Here is a 19,667-nt window from a genome sequence, read left to right as displayed (position 1 = left end):
CTCCCGTAGTCCGGCTCCGGCCTGGCCCGGCGCCTCGGGGTCGCTCGGCGGCGCTCGGGTCGACTCGGCTGTTCTCGGGCCCGCTCGGCCCCGCCCCCACCCGGCCGCTCCCTCCTCCCCCTCGCCCGCTTAGGTCCCCTCAGGCTCAGCTGCGGCCGCGCCGCCTGTCTGTTCGCTCGCTCCCACCGCGAGGGGGTGCGGCTCGAGGGGAAGGAGGAGGCGGCGGCAGCGGTGGCGGCTTCCGTGTACTAGAAAAGGCTCGCCTTCCGCAGCAGCAGCGACTTCGGCGCGGAGGTCCGCAACGGCCTCGGACGCCCCACCGCTTCGGATATTTCCGTCGCTTGCCCACTTCGGCTCTTCTCGCCCGGCCTGCGCTGTGCGCCTGCGCAGCCGCCGCCGCCGCCGCCGCCCCGCGTTGCTTCCCGATAGGTCTTGATATTCGGACTTTTCCGGCTGGGCTCGGGTATTTCCGTTTGAGCAGGCCGTCCCGCGGTCATTTCCGGGGACGCTCGCGGATCCAGGCATGGGCGGTGCCGCCGCCATCTTTAAGTCGGGCAGATGCAGGTCACTTCGCTCACATTCCGCTTGTGCAGACCGCGGCGGGGGTGGGTCACACGAGGTCCTTGCCCATGGAGGTTAGAGAGGCAGAGTGACCACGGCGGACTAGAGCCCGGGCGAGACCATAGGCTTTGCCCAAAGAGTGCGGGGTCGAGCACCCTCGGCGTTCCATCGCAAACGCAACCCGCTCGCGGAGATTCTGGCTGAGGTAAACTAGCAAATAAAGCGTGTGTTGTGCTAGAGAGTGGTAAGCACTTTGGGAGTTGACACGGGTGGACACTGGACAGGACGTGGGGCGGGGGCCCTCTCGGAGCCGTGGCCTGCCCCCACTCCAATCTCACGCCCCCGGCGTGCCTCGGAGGGCGGCAGGAAGCGGCGCGGGGCCGTTGGGGGACTTCCGGCTGTCGCCACCGAAACCGTGGGGCGGGTGAGCTGCGCGGCAAGGGGCCGGTGCCCGGGTGCGGCTGACGCTCTGCGGCTGAGCCCTGCCGCGACCGAGGGCGGCTCTGGCCGCACGTCCCCTGCCGTCCGTGAGGCGACCTGCCGCCGCCATCGGCCGGAGCCTCGTGGAAGAAGGAGTCGTGGCGTTCCGGTTGGGCCGGGATGCTCACGGGCTCCTCTCAGGCGTCGACCCAGCCCAGGCTGGCGGTCCTCGCCCCGGGGGCGCCGCCTCCCTCCGCACTGGTGTCCATCGCGCCCCCGTCATCGCCCAGGGAGTCGCCTCCGTCTTTCCGGATCTGGGCTAGCCCCAGCCTCGTTAAGAGTCCCGCGCTGTGGGTTTTCGGGTACCATTGACGTCCCCGGCCCCCACGGGCTGATCCCAGCCGTGTCTCTTCAAACGGTCCCTCGTTAGGCCCTTCCAGTCTCCATACCACCGTCCCAGACACCCCTTTCGTTCCTCCCTCTGTCCCGTTACCCCAGCCTCACATTCCCAGCATCCTTTCTTGATTCCAGAGCTGAGTGCTGGAGAGGTGCCAGGATGAAGACGAGGACTCTGTAACATCAAACAGTTCAAGTTTGGGCCTGACACAGCAACCATCCCAGCGTTCTTAGGCTTCAGACATGGCTGGGCATGGGACTCCGATGGCCCCTCCAGACTCAGTCTTCCTTCCTCTGTGCTCTTCTTATTTGTTGTTGTACAGGTCATCACCAGGTAAGGGTTGATGACCGTTCTGTTTCCACCCGAAGTCTCGGGGCTGTTGCCTGTTGGTCATCCTAAATCCGGTGTCCATTGTCAGGCCAGTTTCTGAGGCCCATCAGTTGCAGGCCCATCTGAGGATTCATTCCCTGGAGAGGTGATGCCGCACTAGCCAAAGCTAGACTCTTGTGGCTTCCCGCCTCCGACTTCATGGTTTTCCCACCGTCCTGTGGGGAAGACTTACCTGTGCAACAAAATGCTGGGAAAAGGGGGCCGTGGGGCCTGGAGCAGGGAGGAGGGGATGGCTGAGCTGAGGCAGGGTTTTGGGTTGGAAGTGGTACACCTGTGTTTCCTTGTTACTCTCATGGCAGAGGGGCACGGGTGGTGGGCCTGCATCCTCTTGGTAGGCAGCATGGGGCTCCACATACCGAAGGTCCTGAGGGAAGCTGGGGCTGGCACCTGGTGGGACTGAACAGCATGTGACCGGTGAAGAGTGAGGGTGGAAGTGCACCTGGGGTATTAGCATAGGCTCTGGGACCTGTCACTGAGAAGCTAGGATCTGTTTTAGAAAGGAGGGGCAGGAGCAGGCAGGGAAGGGAGGCCTAGTGCTGTGGGCCTCCACGCTGGAGATGGGTGGGTGGGATAGAGCAGTGCTGGGGGATGGAGACAGTTGGACAGATTTGGGGAGCTTGGGGTTGGAAGTATGAATAACTGGATGGATGTGGCATGGGGAAGCTGTGCTTGGGAGCAGACAATATGGGCTCAGGTACAGATGATCCAGGGACAGGCTAGTTGGCACTGTTGTACTTCCGCAGATGACCAGTGCCTTAGGGGTTCCTCTCCTGGCTTCTTCCAGTGGTTCTGGCTGAGTGAGGCCAAGTGGTCATTCTGTCCAAGCCCTCAGCCTTGCTGATAGTATGGTAGCACTTGGATTCACAATCCCCAGCCTGGCTTGCAGGGGTTTCCCCAGCCAACTGCAGAAATGGCCCTTCGTGGAGGGCTCTCACATCACCTCATGTTGCTTTCTTAGAGGACTGGTTCAGCAGGTGGGTCCGTGGACTTACGACTTTGGGCATGGGGCCCTGGCCTGATGTCCCCATACCTTTAGGGTGTGTTACAATTTTTCCTGTGTGTAATTTCAAGTTCTTAAGTAGTCTTATGTGTGCTGAATTCTCTTCGTGTTCTTCACACACAAAGATGATTGGAACACAAGAGTGAGCTTTCTTGTTCTCGTTTCTGATTATAAAATTTACACAGGATTTGAAAAAAAATCCATGTTACAGTATTTATAAAGTTCTTGTTATACTCAGCCTCACAGCACTAGCTACCTCAGTGTTTGTGTGCCTTCCTTAATCTGACTCCTAGCCTCCACCTAGGGACCCAGTGACTGCCTTCCTCCCCTCCGATTAGTATATCCCAGGTCAGGGTCCTCAGAGTTCCGTTTGTAGTTGGAGAGGACAGGACGTGTTGGCATAGGGCCCAGAGGACCTCCTCCCACCTCCCAACTGTGCCACTTGGCAGTGCCCCTACATGGGGAGCTGTTGACTTTGCCAGATGTAGATATCAAAGTGGACCTGGTCCTGGCTGGCGGTAGGCCGGGGGGGAGGTGGAGAGAGGGGTGGTGTAGGGGAAGGATAGAGGCAGGGAACACACCTTCTCTGGGATGGCCATTGGAAGCTTCTGGCCGAGGCTGGCTGGCTTGTCTTCTTTCCCTGATTTCAGGACCCCAGTGTTGTAGCAAAGTCCAACTGTATCCCTGGAAGAAGCTTGGACACATAAGCCTCAAAAGTTTGTTCTTAGAACCCCTCAGGCCAAGGGCAGGCTGACACCTGCCCAGAGTGGGGTTTAGGTCCCAAGCCAAATTCTGATGCATGAAGATCTTTTCTTTGGCACTGCTTTTCATCCTGCTTTTGGCACCCAGGGTACCCACCGCTTGGGGGCAGTGTGCTAGGTCAAGGGCCTGGACAATGGGATGGGAGAGAAAGATAACTAGGGCAAGAGGCAATGGCATGGGAAAAGTCTAGAGGGTTCCAGCGATGCCAGCCCAGACTGCAAGACACTGAAGCTGCACTGGCAGCATCTGTACTTTCATGGAAGCTGCTGACAGCTGTGTTTCCTGTGACTTGCCACTGAACACATTCCTCATGGAGACCACCACCCAGTGTGGCAGAGCCCTTGGGGGTTGCACACCTGGCAAGGGTTGGCGGCATCTGTGGCCCACGGAATGTGAGTGATCACTAGGGGGCTAGGGAACTGGCCTGGGGCCTCCAGTGGACTTTGATTTCTGGACTGGTTGAGGTACAATCCTAAGGGGAACCCTAACCTCAGCACCTGCTGGTAGTTAACATGCATGAAAGAATCTAGATTTCTAGATTAAACCTTCTAGTTTTAATGCCTAAGAAACGGCTTCCTAGGCTTAAAGTTTTACAGACACATCTCCAGCTCTGGCCTGCTGGGCACCACTTTGCTACTTCTGCACTTGATGACCTTGGCTTGCAGGGGAAAACTGGGCCAGTTCTCACCTGGCAGTTGGCTTGGCCCATTGCTGTGCAGGTTGAAGGCATCACGGGCAAACAGTACAGGAGCCATGGTACAGGTGGCACCCGCTGACCTCGGGAGGTGCTGCTCGGAATCCATGGCTCTCTCACAGACTACATGGTTGCGAAAGTGGTGGATCGGGGTTGGGGAGGCAGTGAACGGGCAGATTTCCAGACCTGCGTTCCGTCTACTGTTTATTGAGCACCTACCGGGAGCCAGGTCCTGCGTGGGCCCGTCTGTACGCAGACTTGATCACAGGCCTCGCGACAACCCTGTGAGGTCAGTGTTATGGGCGAACTCTCCCCTCCCCCCCCAAAAGGCCAAAAGCCGAGATGCGAGAAGGGGGCGGGTACAGTGAGTGCCGGTTACTCCGCACTGTGGACGCGCTGGTGCTGGATGAGCTTAGTGCTCTGGTGGAAGCGGCGGCCACACTCCTGGCAGGCAAAGGGCTTCTCACGCCGGTGGGTGCGCAGATGCTGCGTGAGCGTGGGCCGCTGGCGGAAGGCCTTGCTACACTCGGGGCACGCGTAGGGCCGCTCGCCGGTGTGGATGCGCCGGTGCTGGGTGAGGTTGGCGTGCTGCCGGAAGCTCTGGCCGCAGTCGGGGCAGGCAAAGGGCCGCTCGCCCGTATGGATACGCTGGTGCTCGGTGAGCCGCGAGACTTGCGTGAAGCCCAGGCCACACTCGCTGCAGTGGTAGGGTTTCTCCCCGGTGTGCGTCCGCTGGTGGCGCGTGAGCTTCAGACGCTGGCTGAAGCGCTGGCCGCACTCCGGGCAGGCAAAGGGTTTCTCGCCTGTGTGAACGCGCAGGTGCTGCGTGAGCGTGGGCCGCTGGCGGAAGGCCTTGCCGCACTCGGCACAGGCGAAGGGCCGCTCGCCGGTGTGGATGCGCCGGTGCTGGGTGAGGTTAGAGCGCTGCCGGAAGCTCTGGCCGCACTCGGCGCAGGCGAAGGGCCGCTCGCCGCTGTGGACTCGCCGGTGCTGCAGCAGCACGGAGCGGCGGCCGAAACGCTCGCCACACTCCACGCAGCCAAAGGATTTGTCACCCGTGTGCACTGCCTGGTGTTCTAGCAGCACGGCTCGCCGAGTGAAGCTCTCGCGGCACTCGCTGCAGGTGAAGGGGCCGGGGGGCTCCGGTGCGCCGGGAGGCGTGGGGGGCGCGGCGGATGCCGTGCCGGGGCCCGGTGGGTCGCCGTGGATGCGCTGGTGCTGCAGCAGGTTGGAGCGCTGCCGGAAGCTCTGGCCGCACTCGGTGCAGCGGAAGGGCTGCTCGCCTGTGTGCACTCGCCGGTGCTCCTCCAGGCGCGCGCTGCGCACGAAGCCCTGACCGCAGTCGCTGCACACAAACGGCCGCTCCTCAGTGTGCGTGAGTTGATGGCGCAGAAGGTGCGAGCTTCGGCTGAAACTTCGGCCGCACTCGCTGCACACGAACGGACGCTCTCCCGTGTGTATTTTCTGGTGCCTCAGTAGGTTGCTGCGTTGGCTGAACACCTTCCCACAAACGTCGCAGCGGCCACCCTGCCCCACCCCAGGGCCTGTGCTGGGCCGACCCCGGCCCTGGCCTTGGCTCCTGGACGCGCGCCAGCGGGCAGTGGCCAGTACGGGGCCCAGAAGCTGGCGGGGGCCCTCGTTCGTGGGGTTCTGCTCACCTCCAGGGACACTGGGGAGCACGAGTGCATGTGAGAAGCCACTTTCACGGGAGGGTGACCGGAGTAGGTCCGTGAGGCCGGCCATGCCGAGGTCCCAGGGGATGTGGAGGTGGGGGTTCACAGTGCCTGGGCCAGCAGAGACACTGTCCATTTGGAGCGCAAAGCCTGCATTGCACAAGGGGATCCACTCACTCATACCAAGAGAACTGTGCCTAGACCCACTCCTGCCCATGGTAAAGAAGGTGAACTACAGGGACCTGAAACTAGCCAATAAGACGGAGGTGGCAGGGCAAGGATTCTTTCTATGCAGGCCTCCCAAAGGAGGCAACAATGGGACAAGATCCTAGCATGAGGAAGATTCAGAAGATGGGGACAAAGTTTTCAGGCCTGGCTTAAGTTTACAAAAATCACCTTTCTGGAAGGGCTGTAGGGCAGATATGGGGCAGGTGGCCCTGTACTAGTGATGATAGTTTCTACCAATACACAGAAGTGGGTGGGTCTGAGGGAGGTTGGAAGTGGAGCCAACAGGAAAGGAACGGGGATGGGAGGGGGTACGTGGCAGAGCTTGGGTCTGATGTGCCTTGCTTGACATGTCCATGGGGCGTCTGAGGGACAGAGACTGCATGCAGGCTGTGGGGTGCAGGAGTTGGGGCTCAGTCTGCAGGGGAATGCGAGTGTGGGTGCTGTGGCATATGCGTGGCACACAGAGCCCTGGCCCTGTGTGTGATCAAATAAGAGTGGGTCTCTATGGAAAGAAGGAGCAGGTCCTAGCCGTGCTGCAGCACTCCAGCATCAGATGCTGTGTGAGGAAGGAGGTGTGAGCAAATGCAGCTGAGAAGCAGGGGCTAGAGAAAGAGGAAGGCTGAAGGAAGTTAAAGCAGGGAGACTAAGAGAATAGTAAGGGCTTCAGTGGGTGACAGAAAATCCGTAAGTTGTCAATGAAAAGTCATAAATCATACTGTATCAAAGGAAATCATTTGTGCACAGCGCTCCAACCTCACCCAGCACCCTAGAGCCAAAAAACAAATGACAAGCAAATTTTCCAGAAGCAAAGGGCGAATTAAGCTTCTAAGAGCTCCAATTAATCAACAAGACCTATGACCTGACAAACACAGGCAAAAGATATGAATGGGAAAGGAAATGTAACTAATGCTATATCCCATACAATATGCTGAGTTCACTCCTAATAAGAAACTGCCAATTAGAGCTGTACTCGACTACCATTTTCATGCCCTCCCTGGAGGGACTCAGGTGTTTGCATGCCTTGCTGGTGAGCATTTAATGGGAAGTCAGTGGGGCAAAATACATTAAAATGGCAAATTTCTCACACTTTGATCAGCAATTTCACTTTTATGCACTTCAAGAGTTGTGTTCCCCACAGTCCAAAATGACCTATATACGAGGTTTCTCAAATTATCACTGAAAATCCGCCCAAAGGAATGTCAGTAAGAGCCTGGATGGACAAGTGTCTCCACGGTGAGCCACAGCGGGGCTCCATGTGGCTGTCCGGAGGCAAGGGTATTTGTTGCTATGTGAAGTGGGAAGATGCACAAAAAATGTCAGGCATGAAACATGGTGATTAGGCCTTCATGTGTGTTTTAAAGGGGAAAAAAGTATGTATTTGAATTTGTGTTTGCTATTTACGCACAAAATCTTTTTGGAAGGACACACAACCAGATGTTAATGTTGGCTGTTGGGGAACAAGATTGTGTAACACGGGCAGGAGAGAGGCATTCTACTCTATACTTCCTTGTGCCTTTTGAATTTTCTAACATGTGAATACAGTAGCTATTCAAAATATTCAAAATATTATGATGAAACACTGGCTGCAGAGTTGGTTGGGGGTCAAGGAGAGCAGCCAGGCATCCTGAATGGAGAGACCAAGGTAACTGAAGGGAATGAGTGTTTGAAGCTGGGAGCTGTGGCTGTCAACGGAGAGAACAGGGCTGCAAAGAAGGAACCCACCAAGGAGTCTGAGGTGGCTGCCAGTGTGGCTGGAGAAAGCTGAAAGACGGGTTGCGCACCGAGAGAAGCAGGTCCACGCTGGAGGCGGTGGTCGGCCACAAAGCACAAGGCTGAGCCTGGCCAGCCAGCTGAAGACTAAAACAGCAGGTGGGGGATGTGTCAGATCCTACTCCCTCAACTCCAACATGCAGAAATGACAACAGAACCTGAGAAAATTTTAAAAAATATTTGGGCAACTCCAAAGGAAGAAAGGACAGTTGGTGGGGTTCAGGAATCCAGAGCCTGTGCAGTGAGCTCTAAAGTCCCTTGGGGCTTTAGACCTGGGGATTAAAGCCAGGCTCTGCCACAAAGCTTGGAGTTGAGAACATGGGGTAGGTGAGTGCAGTCCCCTCACAGCCCTGGCCAGGAATGAGCTCCTTGCTTTTTGCTGGCTTCCAGAAGCATCTTCACTGAACATCCTGGGGCCCAGATGATCCTTCACTTCAGGGTTATGATGGATCCTGTGGCAGCCTCTTACCTACCACGAGGCTCGTCCCATGTGGGGACAAAGAGGAAGCTCCTACAGCTATGAGGGGCAGACCATCAACACTGCAGCCCACTGGAGAATTCACACGTGAAGAAACCAAACTAGCCAGCCGGTTTGGAAAGGACACTAAAGTATGTCCAAATTCTCAAAGGATGGATCAGCATCCATGAAACAAGGACATTATGAAAAAAGAAAGAATCCTTACTGACAAAAAACATAGTGAATGGGGACTTCTGGCTAACAATGGTATCTATTTAGCTTTGTTCCATCCTGAAACAACAGTAAAAACGACGACCAAGTTTTTTGTTTCTTAGGGCACAAAATCCACAAAGATTAAAGAAGAGGAAAGGAAACAAACAAAGCCCTGACATTTTCTATTCTGGCAAGCTGAGGGGCAAATGGCAACTGTGTAGCAGATTGTAGCAGGTTGTAGAAGGTGACTGCTAAGCCCGCAGGGAGGAAAATGGGGGGGGGGGAATAATCTGTTTGACTCCAAAGAAGACTGGAAAAGTTTGGGAGTTGGAGGTACCAGGTAGCTCTGGCCACAGAGGTGAAGGGGCAGGGTCACCAAGCACGCTGGGGAGGCTGTTCAGAACTACTGCATGGATCAGCCCTGGGCTCTGTCTGCACAGAATTCTGAGCAAATAGTGGGCACTGCTGTAACGCTGATTCTTGGATCTCTTCTCCCGTCCTGGCCAAAGGCTGGGTTGAGGGTGAGAGACCATACTGAGGAAGCAATATAGCCAACAGCCAAGTAATACACATTCCAGAAACAAGGGAACAAAACAATGGTGGGAAAGGAGGTCAGAGCCAGTTTCCCATAATGGGGAGGTATGAACTTCAAACTGCAAGGGCTTACCAACGATGATGAAAAGCCTTTGACACTGAATTAGTAAAAAGAATTCTTCATGCAGCCCAACTAGCCTAATATAGAATGTTAGGTAAGTGTGTTTTAGAGATGTAGCATCTCAGAACTTTTTATCTCCCATACCAGAGTTCCCAGGAAGGTCCGCCAGAACAAGGGTGTAAACCAAGAAAGAGAAGGGGTCCAGGGAGTTAGGAAGAAGAGGCAGAGAGACTGGATGATTGCGGACTGAAAGCAGTATAGCCGAAGTGGACAGCAGGGGCCTCTGTCCTCCTCTGTCCTGTTTGATCCACGCCTTGCGTCAAGGTCCCTCCTGCCCACCCACGGTCTACTAACCTGCTGTCCTTGCCAGATCCAGACCCTCCATCCCCTGCTGCCCAACCAGTAGGGCCAATCCAGAATCTGTGGGTCATCCAGGATGCCAGGGCTGGGAGAGGATGGGGGGATGGGGAGTAGAGGCCCTGCTCTCAGGAGGTTTTACTGTGGTGGGGAGCAGCAGCTGGAGGGAACCTGAGGTCAGCAGAGGGCTTGATAGAAACCCCAACAGCCTAGTCCATGCCAGGGGAGAGCACAGGTTGTATGCTGCCAGAACCAGTCTGCAGAATGGAGGAGCTTGGAGATGTTGGAGTGAGAGGGCAACCTGGGCAGGGCCAGGAGTGGGGTAGGTGAATGTGGTGCTGCCCATGCAGGGGGCCCAGCCCCACCATGCTGGGTCTCACTCACCTGAAGGGAAGATGCCCCCAGCTTCCTCCTGCCACAGGGCCCCAGGATGCTCCTTCCATGAAGTCCCCTCAAGCCCAGTCTCGCTGTGGGGAGAGGCCTGGTCCAGCACTATCTCACAGCCCTGAAACCATAGTGGTCACTGCTCGTCTATGTCCAGCTAGGCTCAGGGAGGGACCTTTCTGACCCCCACCCACTGAGGCTCCCCACACAGGGAGGATGGCCTGTATGGGGCTCACCTGGGCCTCTTCAGGCAGGAGAGTGGAAGTGGCTTCCTGGAGATTGGCCAGAGACCCAGAATCCAGAAGCTCTGTAGAGGAAGGTTGGGGTCAGGTGGCCCAAGGGTGTCCCCACCCCACTGCCCTCCTCAGTGGTATGCCAGATGCTGGAATCCAGGCTTGGGGCTGGAGTAAGGCAGAGCCCCCTGGGAGGCCATAGGAGAAGCTGTAGCAGGATGAGACAGGCTCAGGTCTGTGCCGTGCACCCCTGCATGAGCCCTGGGCAGGATGGCCAGTGAGGGTGGAGAGGAGCACTGCACTAAGGTCCATATAGGAATGATGGAGGGTGTGGGTGGCCAGCTCTGGCATCTGCCTGGAAGGAGTAAAATAGGGAGGGGCATGCCTCCCAGCACCCTGGGGTCCTCCCTCAGCCACACCCACCTATAGCCAAGCCTGCTGCCTGCCCCCCAGAGACCAGCTATTGTCTCCCAATGGATCTCCTTGGGGAGTGAACCTCACATGCCCCCCCACCCCAAAGCCCCAACAGCCTACTCCATGCCAGGGGAGAGCACAGAAACATAGCTGTGACAGTCAGACTTGGCATCTGAGCAGTAGTGATGGCCACCAGCTAGGCAGGGTAGGGGCGGACACCAGTGCTGGATAGGAGTAGTTCCATCCAGCAGGTGACCTTCAAGATGCTGAGGCCAGGTTCCTCTGGTCTACCCAATCAGGCTTTGGGCCATGCATGCCTTGTCCGCCCTCACCTGGGTCCTGTGTAACTGTGGGCTCTTCTTTCACCCGAAGGCCCAGTGGTGACTCTTGTGTGGCTTCAGACGGTGTCCTAGGCCTACGTTCTGGAGTCTGAGGCTTGGTTTGAAGGAGGGGCTGGAAGTTGGAGGGCTCCATCTTCTCTGATAGTACCTCCTGACCCTGCACTTGGACTGTGACCTGGCGAGGTGCCCCCACCATTAGGGACCCATGCAGAGAGTTTGGCTGGGCACAAGCAGGGGGTTCATGGGCATCTACCCCATCACAAGACCCCAGGTCCTGACCCACTAGGTGCTCCAACGACCCACATCCCCCCAGCACTGAGTCAGGAGTGAGGGGACCACCTATGGTTGTTCCCCCTTCTCTCCACCCAGCATCCCTTTCCATGTCCATGACTCCAGGCGATGTAGGGATGGGCCATTGATGCTGGCCCTGGAAGCTTGTCTACTCTCACACAAGGTCTGCTGCAAGTGATCATTTCCAAACCACAAGGAACAGGGGTCTGGTCGAGCACGGCACTCCCCAGGGTGAGGCAGAGCTGGATACCGTTCTAGCCTGGGTCTTGGCTCAGGGCCACTGACTCACCCATCTCCGGGGGCCTCCTGGCTCCTGGCGCAGCCCCTCGACCAGGGCAGCGGCCTCCTCAGGGTTGCCTGGCCGCTGTCCCTCCACATGGGCCTGGATCTCAGGGGGCAGTGCACACAGGAACTGCTCCAGCACCAGGAGCTCTAGCATCTGCTCCTTGGAGTGCACCTCTGGCCGCAGCCATTGGCGGCACAGCTCCCGGAGCTGGGCCAGGGCCTGGTGGGGACCCACTGCCTCCTCATAGTGGAAGTGTCGGAAATGATGGTGTGCAGCCTCTGGGCTGGGATCCCATGGGGCGGCCTCACCCTCCTCCTCAGAGTCCTCCAGCTTCACCATGACAGGTCCCTCCTCTTCCAAGGGTGTATGACCTGGGGAGCCTAGGGCTGCAGGCCTCATTGGAAAGACTGGGCTGGGGCTCCGAGGATAATGTCTTCCCCTAGGAGAGGAATAGGATGAGGCTACTGCGAGGACAGACCGTGGCAGCAAATGCTTATTGAGCGTCTATGCTTCGTTGTTCCATCTTCAGACCTGCACTGAGCGGAAGGGAGATAAGAAAACTGAGGCACAGAGAGGTGGTCACATGCCAGACACCTGTGTCTCTGGTCTCTAGCTGGGACCTAAACATAGTCTCTGGCATTCCCCTGTTCCAAACACAGGGTGCATCTTAGGCATAGAAGGTACTCCTCCCCTAAATCCCGCTCTTCTACATGCACCACCCCATCCCTGCCCTGTGGCTCTCCCACTGCCAGGTAAATGACATTTGCAATGTTCACCGTGTGGGCATAAGCACCACTACAGCACGCCCCCCACACCCCCCCCAACACCAGCCCATCATTGCTCCACCCACTGTCCCATCTCGTCTCTCAGACCATCACCTTCTCAGCTCGGTTCCACAGGACAGCCTCCCTCCACCTGTTCCCCACCCCCACAGACGGGCAAAGTCAACTCTGTGGCCAAGCCTTCAGGCAGCATTTCCCCCTCCCCTCATTCAGCCCCATCCTCTGAACGGGCCCAACTTGTCACACCATGTAATGCCCCACCATCTCTTCAGCTTCCTGATTTAGGCAGGGGTAGGAGGTGGTGGGAGCTTCCAGGAGGCCCACAAAGGCCCCAAGACAACTGGACCAGGTGCCTGCAAGTAAGGTCGGGGATTCTGATCTTGCCTATTTGCTACGTAACCCTGGCAAGTTTCTGTGAACCTCAGTTTCCCCATCTTTACCGTCCCCCATAAGTGGGGATGCCCTCCTTCCCCCGCCATTGCTGCTCCCTTTGCAGCTGGAAGTAATGTGCGGGTTTTGTGAAGAAATCTGAGTTTATTAAGTGAGTAGATTTCGATTTCCAGGGCCGCCGGATCCCATGGGTCAAACTTCCGTTCCTCAAGATTCCAAGCCAACCTGCAACCCTGGGAGAAAGTTGGACCATTTTTAAGCCGGCCAGCCACTGCACAGCTTCCTGAACTACATTTACCAGAAATCCTGGCGGGCAACTTCCACTTTAGAGAGTTCCCCCCCCCCGCTCCGCCCCCGGCAGGTCCAGTGTCGCCATGGCAACCAGGGGGCGGGGCTCCTAGACCTTGTTGCTGTGGCAATGCAGGGATCGAAGAGCATCGCGCGACAGCGCCCGGCTCGCCAAGGAGTCCCTAGGTCCCTACTCCGCGCTCCGGGTCCCGCTGGGTAGCCGGAATCCAAGAGTCCGCGGCCGCCGCCCGGGTCCCCGCCCAAGCCTTCCTCGTTCAGAGGTCCCCGCCCTCACCTCCACGCTCAGCGGGCCGCTCCGCGCTCCTACGCATGCGCACTCGCCGACTGCCCCCTCCCCGGACGGACTATGTCTCCCAGAATGCTCCACGCATTAGCCGAGTGCCACCTTGCCCTTCCCCCACCCTCGCCTCCTTTCCCACCCTCCACCCGGTCCCCGGGGTAGCGTTGTTCCAACGATCAGATCACACGCCAGGCCGCCTCTTCCCGCGCTCCCCGCCTCAGAGCCAGGCGTCCATGCCCCGTCGACGTGCGCAAGCTTCTCGGGGGGCAACGAACAGCAGCGCCGCCTTCCCAACCGCGCATGCCCCCCACCACGTTTTCCTCAATTCTTTATGGACCTTCCAGGGATTAGCAGGGTTCTGCACCAATCACCGCTCTCGCTAGGACGCCGTCAGCCCGCGTCTCCATGGCAACCTTTTTGCAGAAAAAGGGGACACGTCTTCCACCGCCCGCCCGCACTGCAAATTGCAAAGAGGCTCGGCCCTGTGCCTTCTGGGAAGTGTAGTTGGCTGGGTCCTCCGTGTGCGCTAGCGCCCCGCCACGTTCCTTTGTGTTGGTGAGCGGTAGGCGGGCCTAGGAGTCTCCATGGTAACCGGTTGGGCCGACCCTTCGGTCTCCAGCGCAACCCTGGGGACCCAGCGTGCGTCTGAGAGGCGATGGGGGAGGTGGGATAGGGCTTGGGGAACCGACCGGGGCAGGGAAGCCGAGCGACACAGTGAGGAGAGACCGGCACAAAGACTTAGGGGCAGAGAGAGGTCCAGAACCTGTGAGGCTGCCCACGAGGGACAGTGAAGTAACTGAACAGATACAGAGACCGAGACACCGACAAGAAGAAAGTCAACAGGGAGGGATTTCTACTCTCAGAGACCTAGACAATGTGGTAAGAACCCAGAGGATCGGAGTCAGGCACGGGTAGACAGTGTCAGAAAAGTTAGCAAGGAGGAGGGAGATCAGGAAAGGATGAATACGAAAGGAGAGACAAAGAGGGACAGGGAAAACAGATTCACAAAGACAAGCAGTGCAGATACCGAGATTCAAGAGACAGACAAGGGATACAGGCATACAGAGGCAAGGGGAGAGAAAGGGGCAGCAATCTGAGATACGGCAAAGATGGAGAGTTTTCAAAGACCTGGAGAAGGGTGACAGTAAGAAGAGAGACAGTGGGAGGCAGACTTCTTAGGAAAACTTATCCAAAATTTGACAATAGGACAAAAAAGATGATTGGGAGCCCTCTCTGTGTTTCCTAGCATTGTCTACCAAGCCAGCTCCAGCTCGTCTGACTCCCTAAAACGAAGTAACTCTCTCGTAACTACCTTCTGATAAGAATCCAGCCTGCAAATGCTTGGGGTTAGAGCTGTATCACCCCTAGGACACGGGGCAAGAACTGAGACTCCCGGGCCTGCTGCCCCTTAGGACACTAATTCGACTTCGGGCTTTTATTTGAGTGTTCCTTGTATCTTTCACCCTTTCTGTTCTTTCTCTCTCATCTTCCCGGAACCACCTATGTCATGGGCTAGTTCCCTCCACGAGGTAAATAACTCTTTGACACGCACTCATTGCGTTTATTTTTAGCTTTAAAAAAATATTTGACAGTCTGAGCAGAGTTCATTCTCCAGGATGGGGGGACAAACCGAGAGAAAGAGAAAACAGACCAAGCCGGAAACGGAAGGAAGCAGGGAGGAGGATGGAAAGACACAGACAGTCGCGGGTGGGAAAAACTCGAGAAAAACGACGCAGAAAGCCCGCTTCGGGCAGGGGCGGCCTCTGGCGCTCTCGGCTGGACTCCCTGCGCAGCGTCCTCGGGGCCGAACTACAGCTTCCGGCGGGCCTGCGAGCGCCGGGCGCAGGGTGTAGAGCGCCGACGGGGGCGGGCCCCAGGAGGGCTCCGCGTCTGCGGAGCCCCGGCGATCTTCAGCCTCCGCCCACAACATGGAGGCTGAGCGCGGCCGCCTCCGCGAAGAGGCCCTGTGAGGCAGGAGATGGGCAAGAGCCGCAGCCCCACCGGCTCCGCGGAAGCAGCCGGCCGGCGCCGCGCTGCGGAGGTGAGGGCGGGCGACTGGCCGTCCGCGCGGGGGCCCGGGCTCCGGGGGCTGGGGCGCCGTTGCTCTTGGTCACCCATGGCGGCAAGGGAACGGAGAGAGGCCGCTGCGCGCTCAGTTGGGACGAGCGCGAGTGGGCCAATCGGAGCTTCCGGCGGCCCCGCGGCTGTCTGGGAATTGTAGTCTCACTGGGCCGAGCCCTGTCTCCCGCCCGGACCCTGCGCGGCGAGCCTCCCCGGGAGGCGCGCTTGGGGACTTTCTCTCGAGGGTGGCAGGGAGGGAATGAATGAATGAACATATGGGTGAATTAATTTAAAATTGTCGGTGAGCAGAGGAAGGCGTGAATGTTGGAGAAAGAACAATGGCGCGTGAGCGGTTCAGAATTCGGGGACGGCTTGGAGGCAAGAGGAGCCTTTCCCATGCCCACCCACCTTTCCCTGCCTCCCAGGCTCCAGGGTCCTGTGGCCTGTGCCACCTTGTTTCAAGCATGAGCAGCCCATGAATCCTTGAAGGTATTGATGTGATACCGATAGGTGCCATCGTTGCTGCAAAAACAGACCTTCACTCATTTGTCCGTGCGTTCACAGGCACTCCTTCAATTTTTTTAAAAAAATTTATTTTTTATTTATACTGTTTAATCAGGTGCTACTTTCACGTGGTTCAAAATGCAATAGGGACAAGGTGAGAAACCTGCCTCCCACCGCTGTACTTCATTTAATATTTTCATCAGCAAGTGACTACTGGATGCACTATTCCGCGGGCCTAGGGCCACGAGAGGGCTCAGCAGACCCAGATCCTGCCCTCAGGCAGCTAGTGACAGATGGATAATAAAACGTAGATGGCGAGGGCCTTTTTGATTAGGTTACATTTAAGCAGAGATCTGTAGGAGAGGGAACAAGCCACACAGATAACGGGGAAGAGCCTGGGCCCTGGGCTGAAGGAAACGGAGCACCCTTAGTCTGCCCCAAGGACGTGAGTAGGAGTGAGGAAAGTAAAGGAGGAGGCTTTGAAGTGCTTTGCGAATCTGGTGAGGATTGTGGCTTTTACTCAGAGCTGGGAGAGCCCTGAACAGAGTGGGGACAGGATCGTAGTGCTTGCTGAATCTTTGTGGCTGCCATGTGGAGAACCACCTTCCTCCTCTATTCCCCGGTGCTCTATGGGGTGGCGTGAATTAGGTCGGTTTCCTCCTGCGTTAGTTTCCTGACTGCTGTAATATATTACTGAAAAATGAGTGGTTTAAAATAACACAAATACCTTGGAGTCTTGGAGGTCAGAAATCTGAGATGGGTTTCAGTGGTCTAAACTCAAGGTATCAGCTGGGCTGCTACCTTCTGGAGGCTCTAGGCTCTTTGGCACACCTTCTGAGTGAAATCTTTTGCCTTCTTTTGCAAGGACCCCTCTCGTTACATCTAGAGCCCATTTGAATAAGCCAGGATAATCTCCCTGTCTCAAGAATATTAACTTAATCACACCCACAATGTCCCTTTGCCATATAAGGTAATTTATTCTTAGGGATTAGGATGTGGACGTTTTTAGGAGCCATTATTCAGTAACCCACACTGATGTTCGATATCTTTGGGTGGGAAGCGTGGAAATGGGTAGCTCATTTGCTCATCAGTTTGTGGGAGGTGGGTTTCTAGACTGTCTCGTGGTTGCAAGAGGTTTACTGGGGGAAGAGAGCAAAGTCTCCTAGCAGACTTCTCTTGATTTCATAAGCTAAAACTAAGTGACATGCTTCTCTAGATGCAAAGAATGCTTGGAAGCGGGCGTGCAGTGTTTTTAGCAGTAGGCAAAGAAGGGACGGGGCATGCCTCTGAGGCAGTGGTTAGCAGGGCTGGGTGCTCTGTGTCAGAGCATGGGAAGGCCAGCTGGTGGTCAGGACTTCCATGTACTTACACATTAATGCCCATGTGTCCTTGTCTTACAGGCAGAGGCAGGTATGGCAGGAGAGGCCAAGAGGCTGTCCTTGTGGGCACCCTGGTAGCTACCGTGGAAAGGCACTGGGGAGAGAGCTCATCAAGGTGTGTGGCTCAGGGAGGCGGGATGAAGACAACTCCCCGGCCGCAGGTGTCGGGGATGGCACCCCTTGGTGGGATTGGCCTCCGCCACAGTGCCAAGCGGGACCGAAAGTCCATCACCCTACAGGTGAAGTTAGAGGTGCTTCGGAGGTTTGAGGAAGGTGAGAAGCTGACTCAGATTGCCCGGGCCCTGGGGCTGGCGACCTCTACCGTCGCTTCGATCCGTGTCAACAAGGACAAGATCCGGGCCAATTCTCAGGCGGCCACACCTGTCAGCGCCATGCAGCTGACCCGCTGCCGGGGTGTGGTGATGGGCCACATGGAACGCTTGCTGAGCCTCTGGATTGAGGAGCAAAAGCGGCAGAACCTGCCCATCAGCACGCTGCTCATCCAGGACAAGGCTCGCCGGCTCTTTGTGCAGCTGCAGCATGAACAGGGTAATGGCACTCAGGCTGAGACCTTTGGGGCTAGTAACGGCTGGTTTGCCCGATTCAAGGCCCGCCACAATGTGCTGTTGACAGACGAACCATCTGTGGCTGACACCCAGGCTGCTGCCCACTACCCCCCAGTGCTGCGCACCATTCTGGAGGAGGGCTGCTACTCGCCACGCCAAGTCTTCAACGTGGATGAGACGGGCCTTTTCTGGAAGCGGCTCCCAGAGCGCATGCTGCTGGCACTGGAAGGGGCGGCTGGGCCTGGCCTCAAGGCCTCTAAGGACCACCTGACCCTGCTGCTTGGTGGCAATGCAGCTGGTGATTTCAAACTGAAGCCTCTGCTGGTGTACCCCTCGGAGAACCCGCGTGCCCTCAAGGGCTGCTCCAAGGCCAACCTTCCTGTGGTCTGGCGCTCTAACCGCAATGACTGGCTGACACCCAGCATCTTCCAGGAGTGGTTTACTGGCTGCTTCTGCCCTGCCGTGGAGAGCTACTGTGCAAGCCACGGCCTCCCACACCGTGCCCTGTTGCTCTTGGATGGTGCACCCTGCCACCCTGCTCACCTAGGTGGCCTCTCAGCCCACGTGCGAGTTGAGTTCCTGCCCAAGAACACATCGGCCCTGATCCAGCCCATGAACCAGGGTGTCATTGCCACATTCAAGGCCTACTACCTGCGCCGCACGCTTGGCCAGCTGGTCCAGGAGACGGCTGGTGAAGACCGGCCCTCTGTGCGGGAGTTCTGGCGCAGCTACACTGTTGTCACTGCTGTGGACAACATCGCTGACGCCTGGGCAGAACTGCAGCCTGCCACCATGAACAGTGCCTGGAGGAAGCTCTGGCCTGAGTGCGTTCCTGCCGGCACACCCGAGCCTGACGCCGTGCCTCAGCTCCGCCACAGCATTGTTGCACTGGCCAGCCGTGTGGGCCTTGGAGATGCAGCAGAGGCTGATGTCACCAACCTCCTGCAGGCCCGTGGGGAGCCCTCACCCCATGACATCCCCCAGGATGCAGAGGATGGGGACGTCAGCGGCTCCAGGTTGCCATGGGAGGCAGGGAAAGGCTTGGTCTCCCGAAAACCAGAGCCAGATTTCACGGAGGCTGTGGTGGCTGCGGGGACTGAGGAAGCTGATGTGGGTGCTCTGAGCTCCGAGCACCTGGCCCAGGCCCTGACTCACTTTGCTGCTGGTTTACGGGTCCTCATGGAGAATGATCCAAACCGGGAGCGCAGCCTACGGGTGTCCCGGGGTGTCCACTGTGCCCTCGCCCGCCTCCGGGAGCTGCACCGGGAAAGGAGGCGACAGGCTCGGGCCGCTGCATCCTCAGGAGGGCCTGTGGCAGTGGCAAGGGATTTGGCAGGAAAGCTGCCCTTGCCCCAAGTGGGGCCCATAGAGGGTGGGGAAGGGCCTAAGGGCACAGGTCATGAAGGTCAGACCTCTGGCTGTCCTGTATGATTTGGAGCTCGGGCTTGACCTCACATGATCTCTCTCATGATGTTTTGTTTCTGGAGGTCAGATACTGCTACTTCGCTCCAAGGGTTCTCATATCTCATGCTCTGTGGTCTTTGTATAGTGACACACAGCTCAGGCTTGGGGAACAGAAGACTAGTGTTCTCTGATTGGCAGATGAACTGCAGGGGCCAGGAGTGCCCGCCCACCTATGACCGGGACACATCCTGTAGTATGGTCATTGCCCAGCACAGCCAGGGCAGGTTTCCTTGTGGGGGGGAGCCAGAACTGAGACCCGCCTCTCCCATTTTCCAAACCTGACCTCTTACTCCCTCCACCATTGTGACCCTTCCTTGCCAACTTTAGATGAGGGTTTCCTGCTCTTGCCATGTCCTTTGTCAATTTCCATGCCATCCTCACCTCTTCTGGCTTCCATGGCCCCTGT

The 19,667-nt window shown here is 57.3% G+C and overlaps 2 protein-coding genes across 10 annotated transcripts; one reads left to right on the top strand and one right to left on the bottom strand.

Annotated features, from left to right (window-relative positions):
- Positions 1-4,113: 4,113 nt before the first annotated feature.
- On the bottom strand, positions 4,114-13,763 carry MZF1 (myeloid zinc finger 1). 8 transcript variants are annotated; one of them, XM_019807807.2, is made up of 7 exons: positions 13,102-13,419; positions 12,749-12,931; positions 11,530-11,965; positions 10,941-11,124; positions 10,198-10,268; positions 9,962-10,082; positions 4,114-6,047 (listed from the first exon to the last, which is right to left on the bottom strand). In XM_019807807.2, exons 1-7 carry the CDS (start codon positions 13,134-13,136, stop codon positions 4,600-4,602), a joined length of 2,478 nt encoding a protein of 825 aa, XP_019663366.1. In that variant the 5' UTR covers positions 13,137-13,419; the 3' UTR covers positions 4,114-4,599. The 8 variants fall into 8 exon arrangements, with proteins under 8 accessions (XP_019663366.1, XP_034528724.1, XP_034528720.1 ...); XM_034672833.1 differs by lacking the exon at positions 13,102-13,419 and adding an exon at positions 13,427-13,602 and having other exon boundaries at positions 4,118-6,047; XM_034672829.1 differs by having other exon boundaries at positions 4,118-6,047; positions 11,530-12,062; positions 13,282-13,419.
- A 148-nt stretch (positions 13,764-13,911) lies between these two features.
- On the top strand, positions 13,912-19,661 carry LOC100484888 (tigger transposable element-derived protein 1). Of its 2 annotated transcripts, XM_034672834.1 has the most exons (3): positions 13,912-14,166; positions 14,534-15,328; positions 17,253-19,661. In XM_034672834.1, the coding sequence occupies exons 2-3, from the start codon at positions 14,971-14,973 to the stop codon at positions 19,226-19,228; spliced, it is 2,334 nt and encodes a 777-aa protein (XP_034528725.1). In that variant the 5' UTR covers positions 13,912-14,166; positions 14,534-14,970; the 3' UTR covers positions 19,229-19,661. The 2 variants fall into 2 exon arrangements, with proteins under 2 accessions (XP_034528725.1, XP_011232928.2); XM_011234626.3 differs by lacking the exon at positions 14,534-15,328 and having other exon boundaries at positions 13,915-14,166.
- Positions 19,662-19,667: the final 6 nt, after the last annotated feature.

This window comes from Ailuropoda melanoleuca, chromosome 12 (assembly GCF_002007445.2).
Source record: "Ailuropoda melanoleuca isolate Jingjing chromosome 12, ASM200744v2, whole genome shotgun sequence".
NCBI lineage: Eukaryota > Metazoa > Chordata > Mammalia > Carnivora > Ursidae > Ailuropoda > Ailuropoda melanoleuca.
Note: the sequence above shows the minus strand (reverse complement) of the source record. Positions and strands in the feature narration are given on the sequence as shown.

Bases quoted from the DNA above. Each gene is read 5' to 3' on its own strand.
- LOC100484888 (XM_034672834.1), top strand. From the start codon at position 14,971: ATGGAAAGACACAGACAGTCGCGGGTGGGAAAAACTCGAGAAAAACGA. The intron at 15,329-17,252 runs GTGAGGGCGGGC...CTTGTCTTACAG, and splicing joins GCCGGCGCCGCGCTGCGGAG to GCAGAGGCAGGTATGGCAGG.
- MZF1 (XM_019807807.2), bottom strand. From the start codon at position 13,136: ATGCTCTTCGATCCCTGCATTGCCACAGCAACAAG. The intron at 12,932-13,101 runs GTCTAGGAGCCC...ACTTTCTCCCAG, and splicing joins TGCATTGCCACAGCAACAAG to GGTTGCAGGTTGGCTTGGAA. The intron at 10,083-10,197 runs GTGAGCCCCATA...CTATGGTTTCAG, and splicing joins TCCTGCCTGAAGAGGCCCAG to GGCTGTGAGATAGTGCTGGA.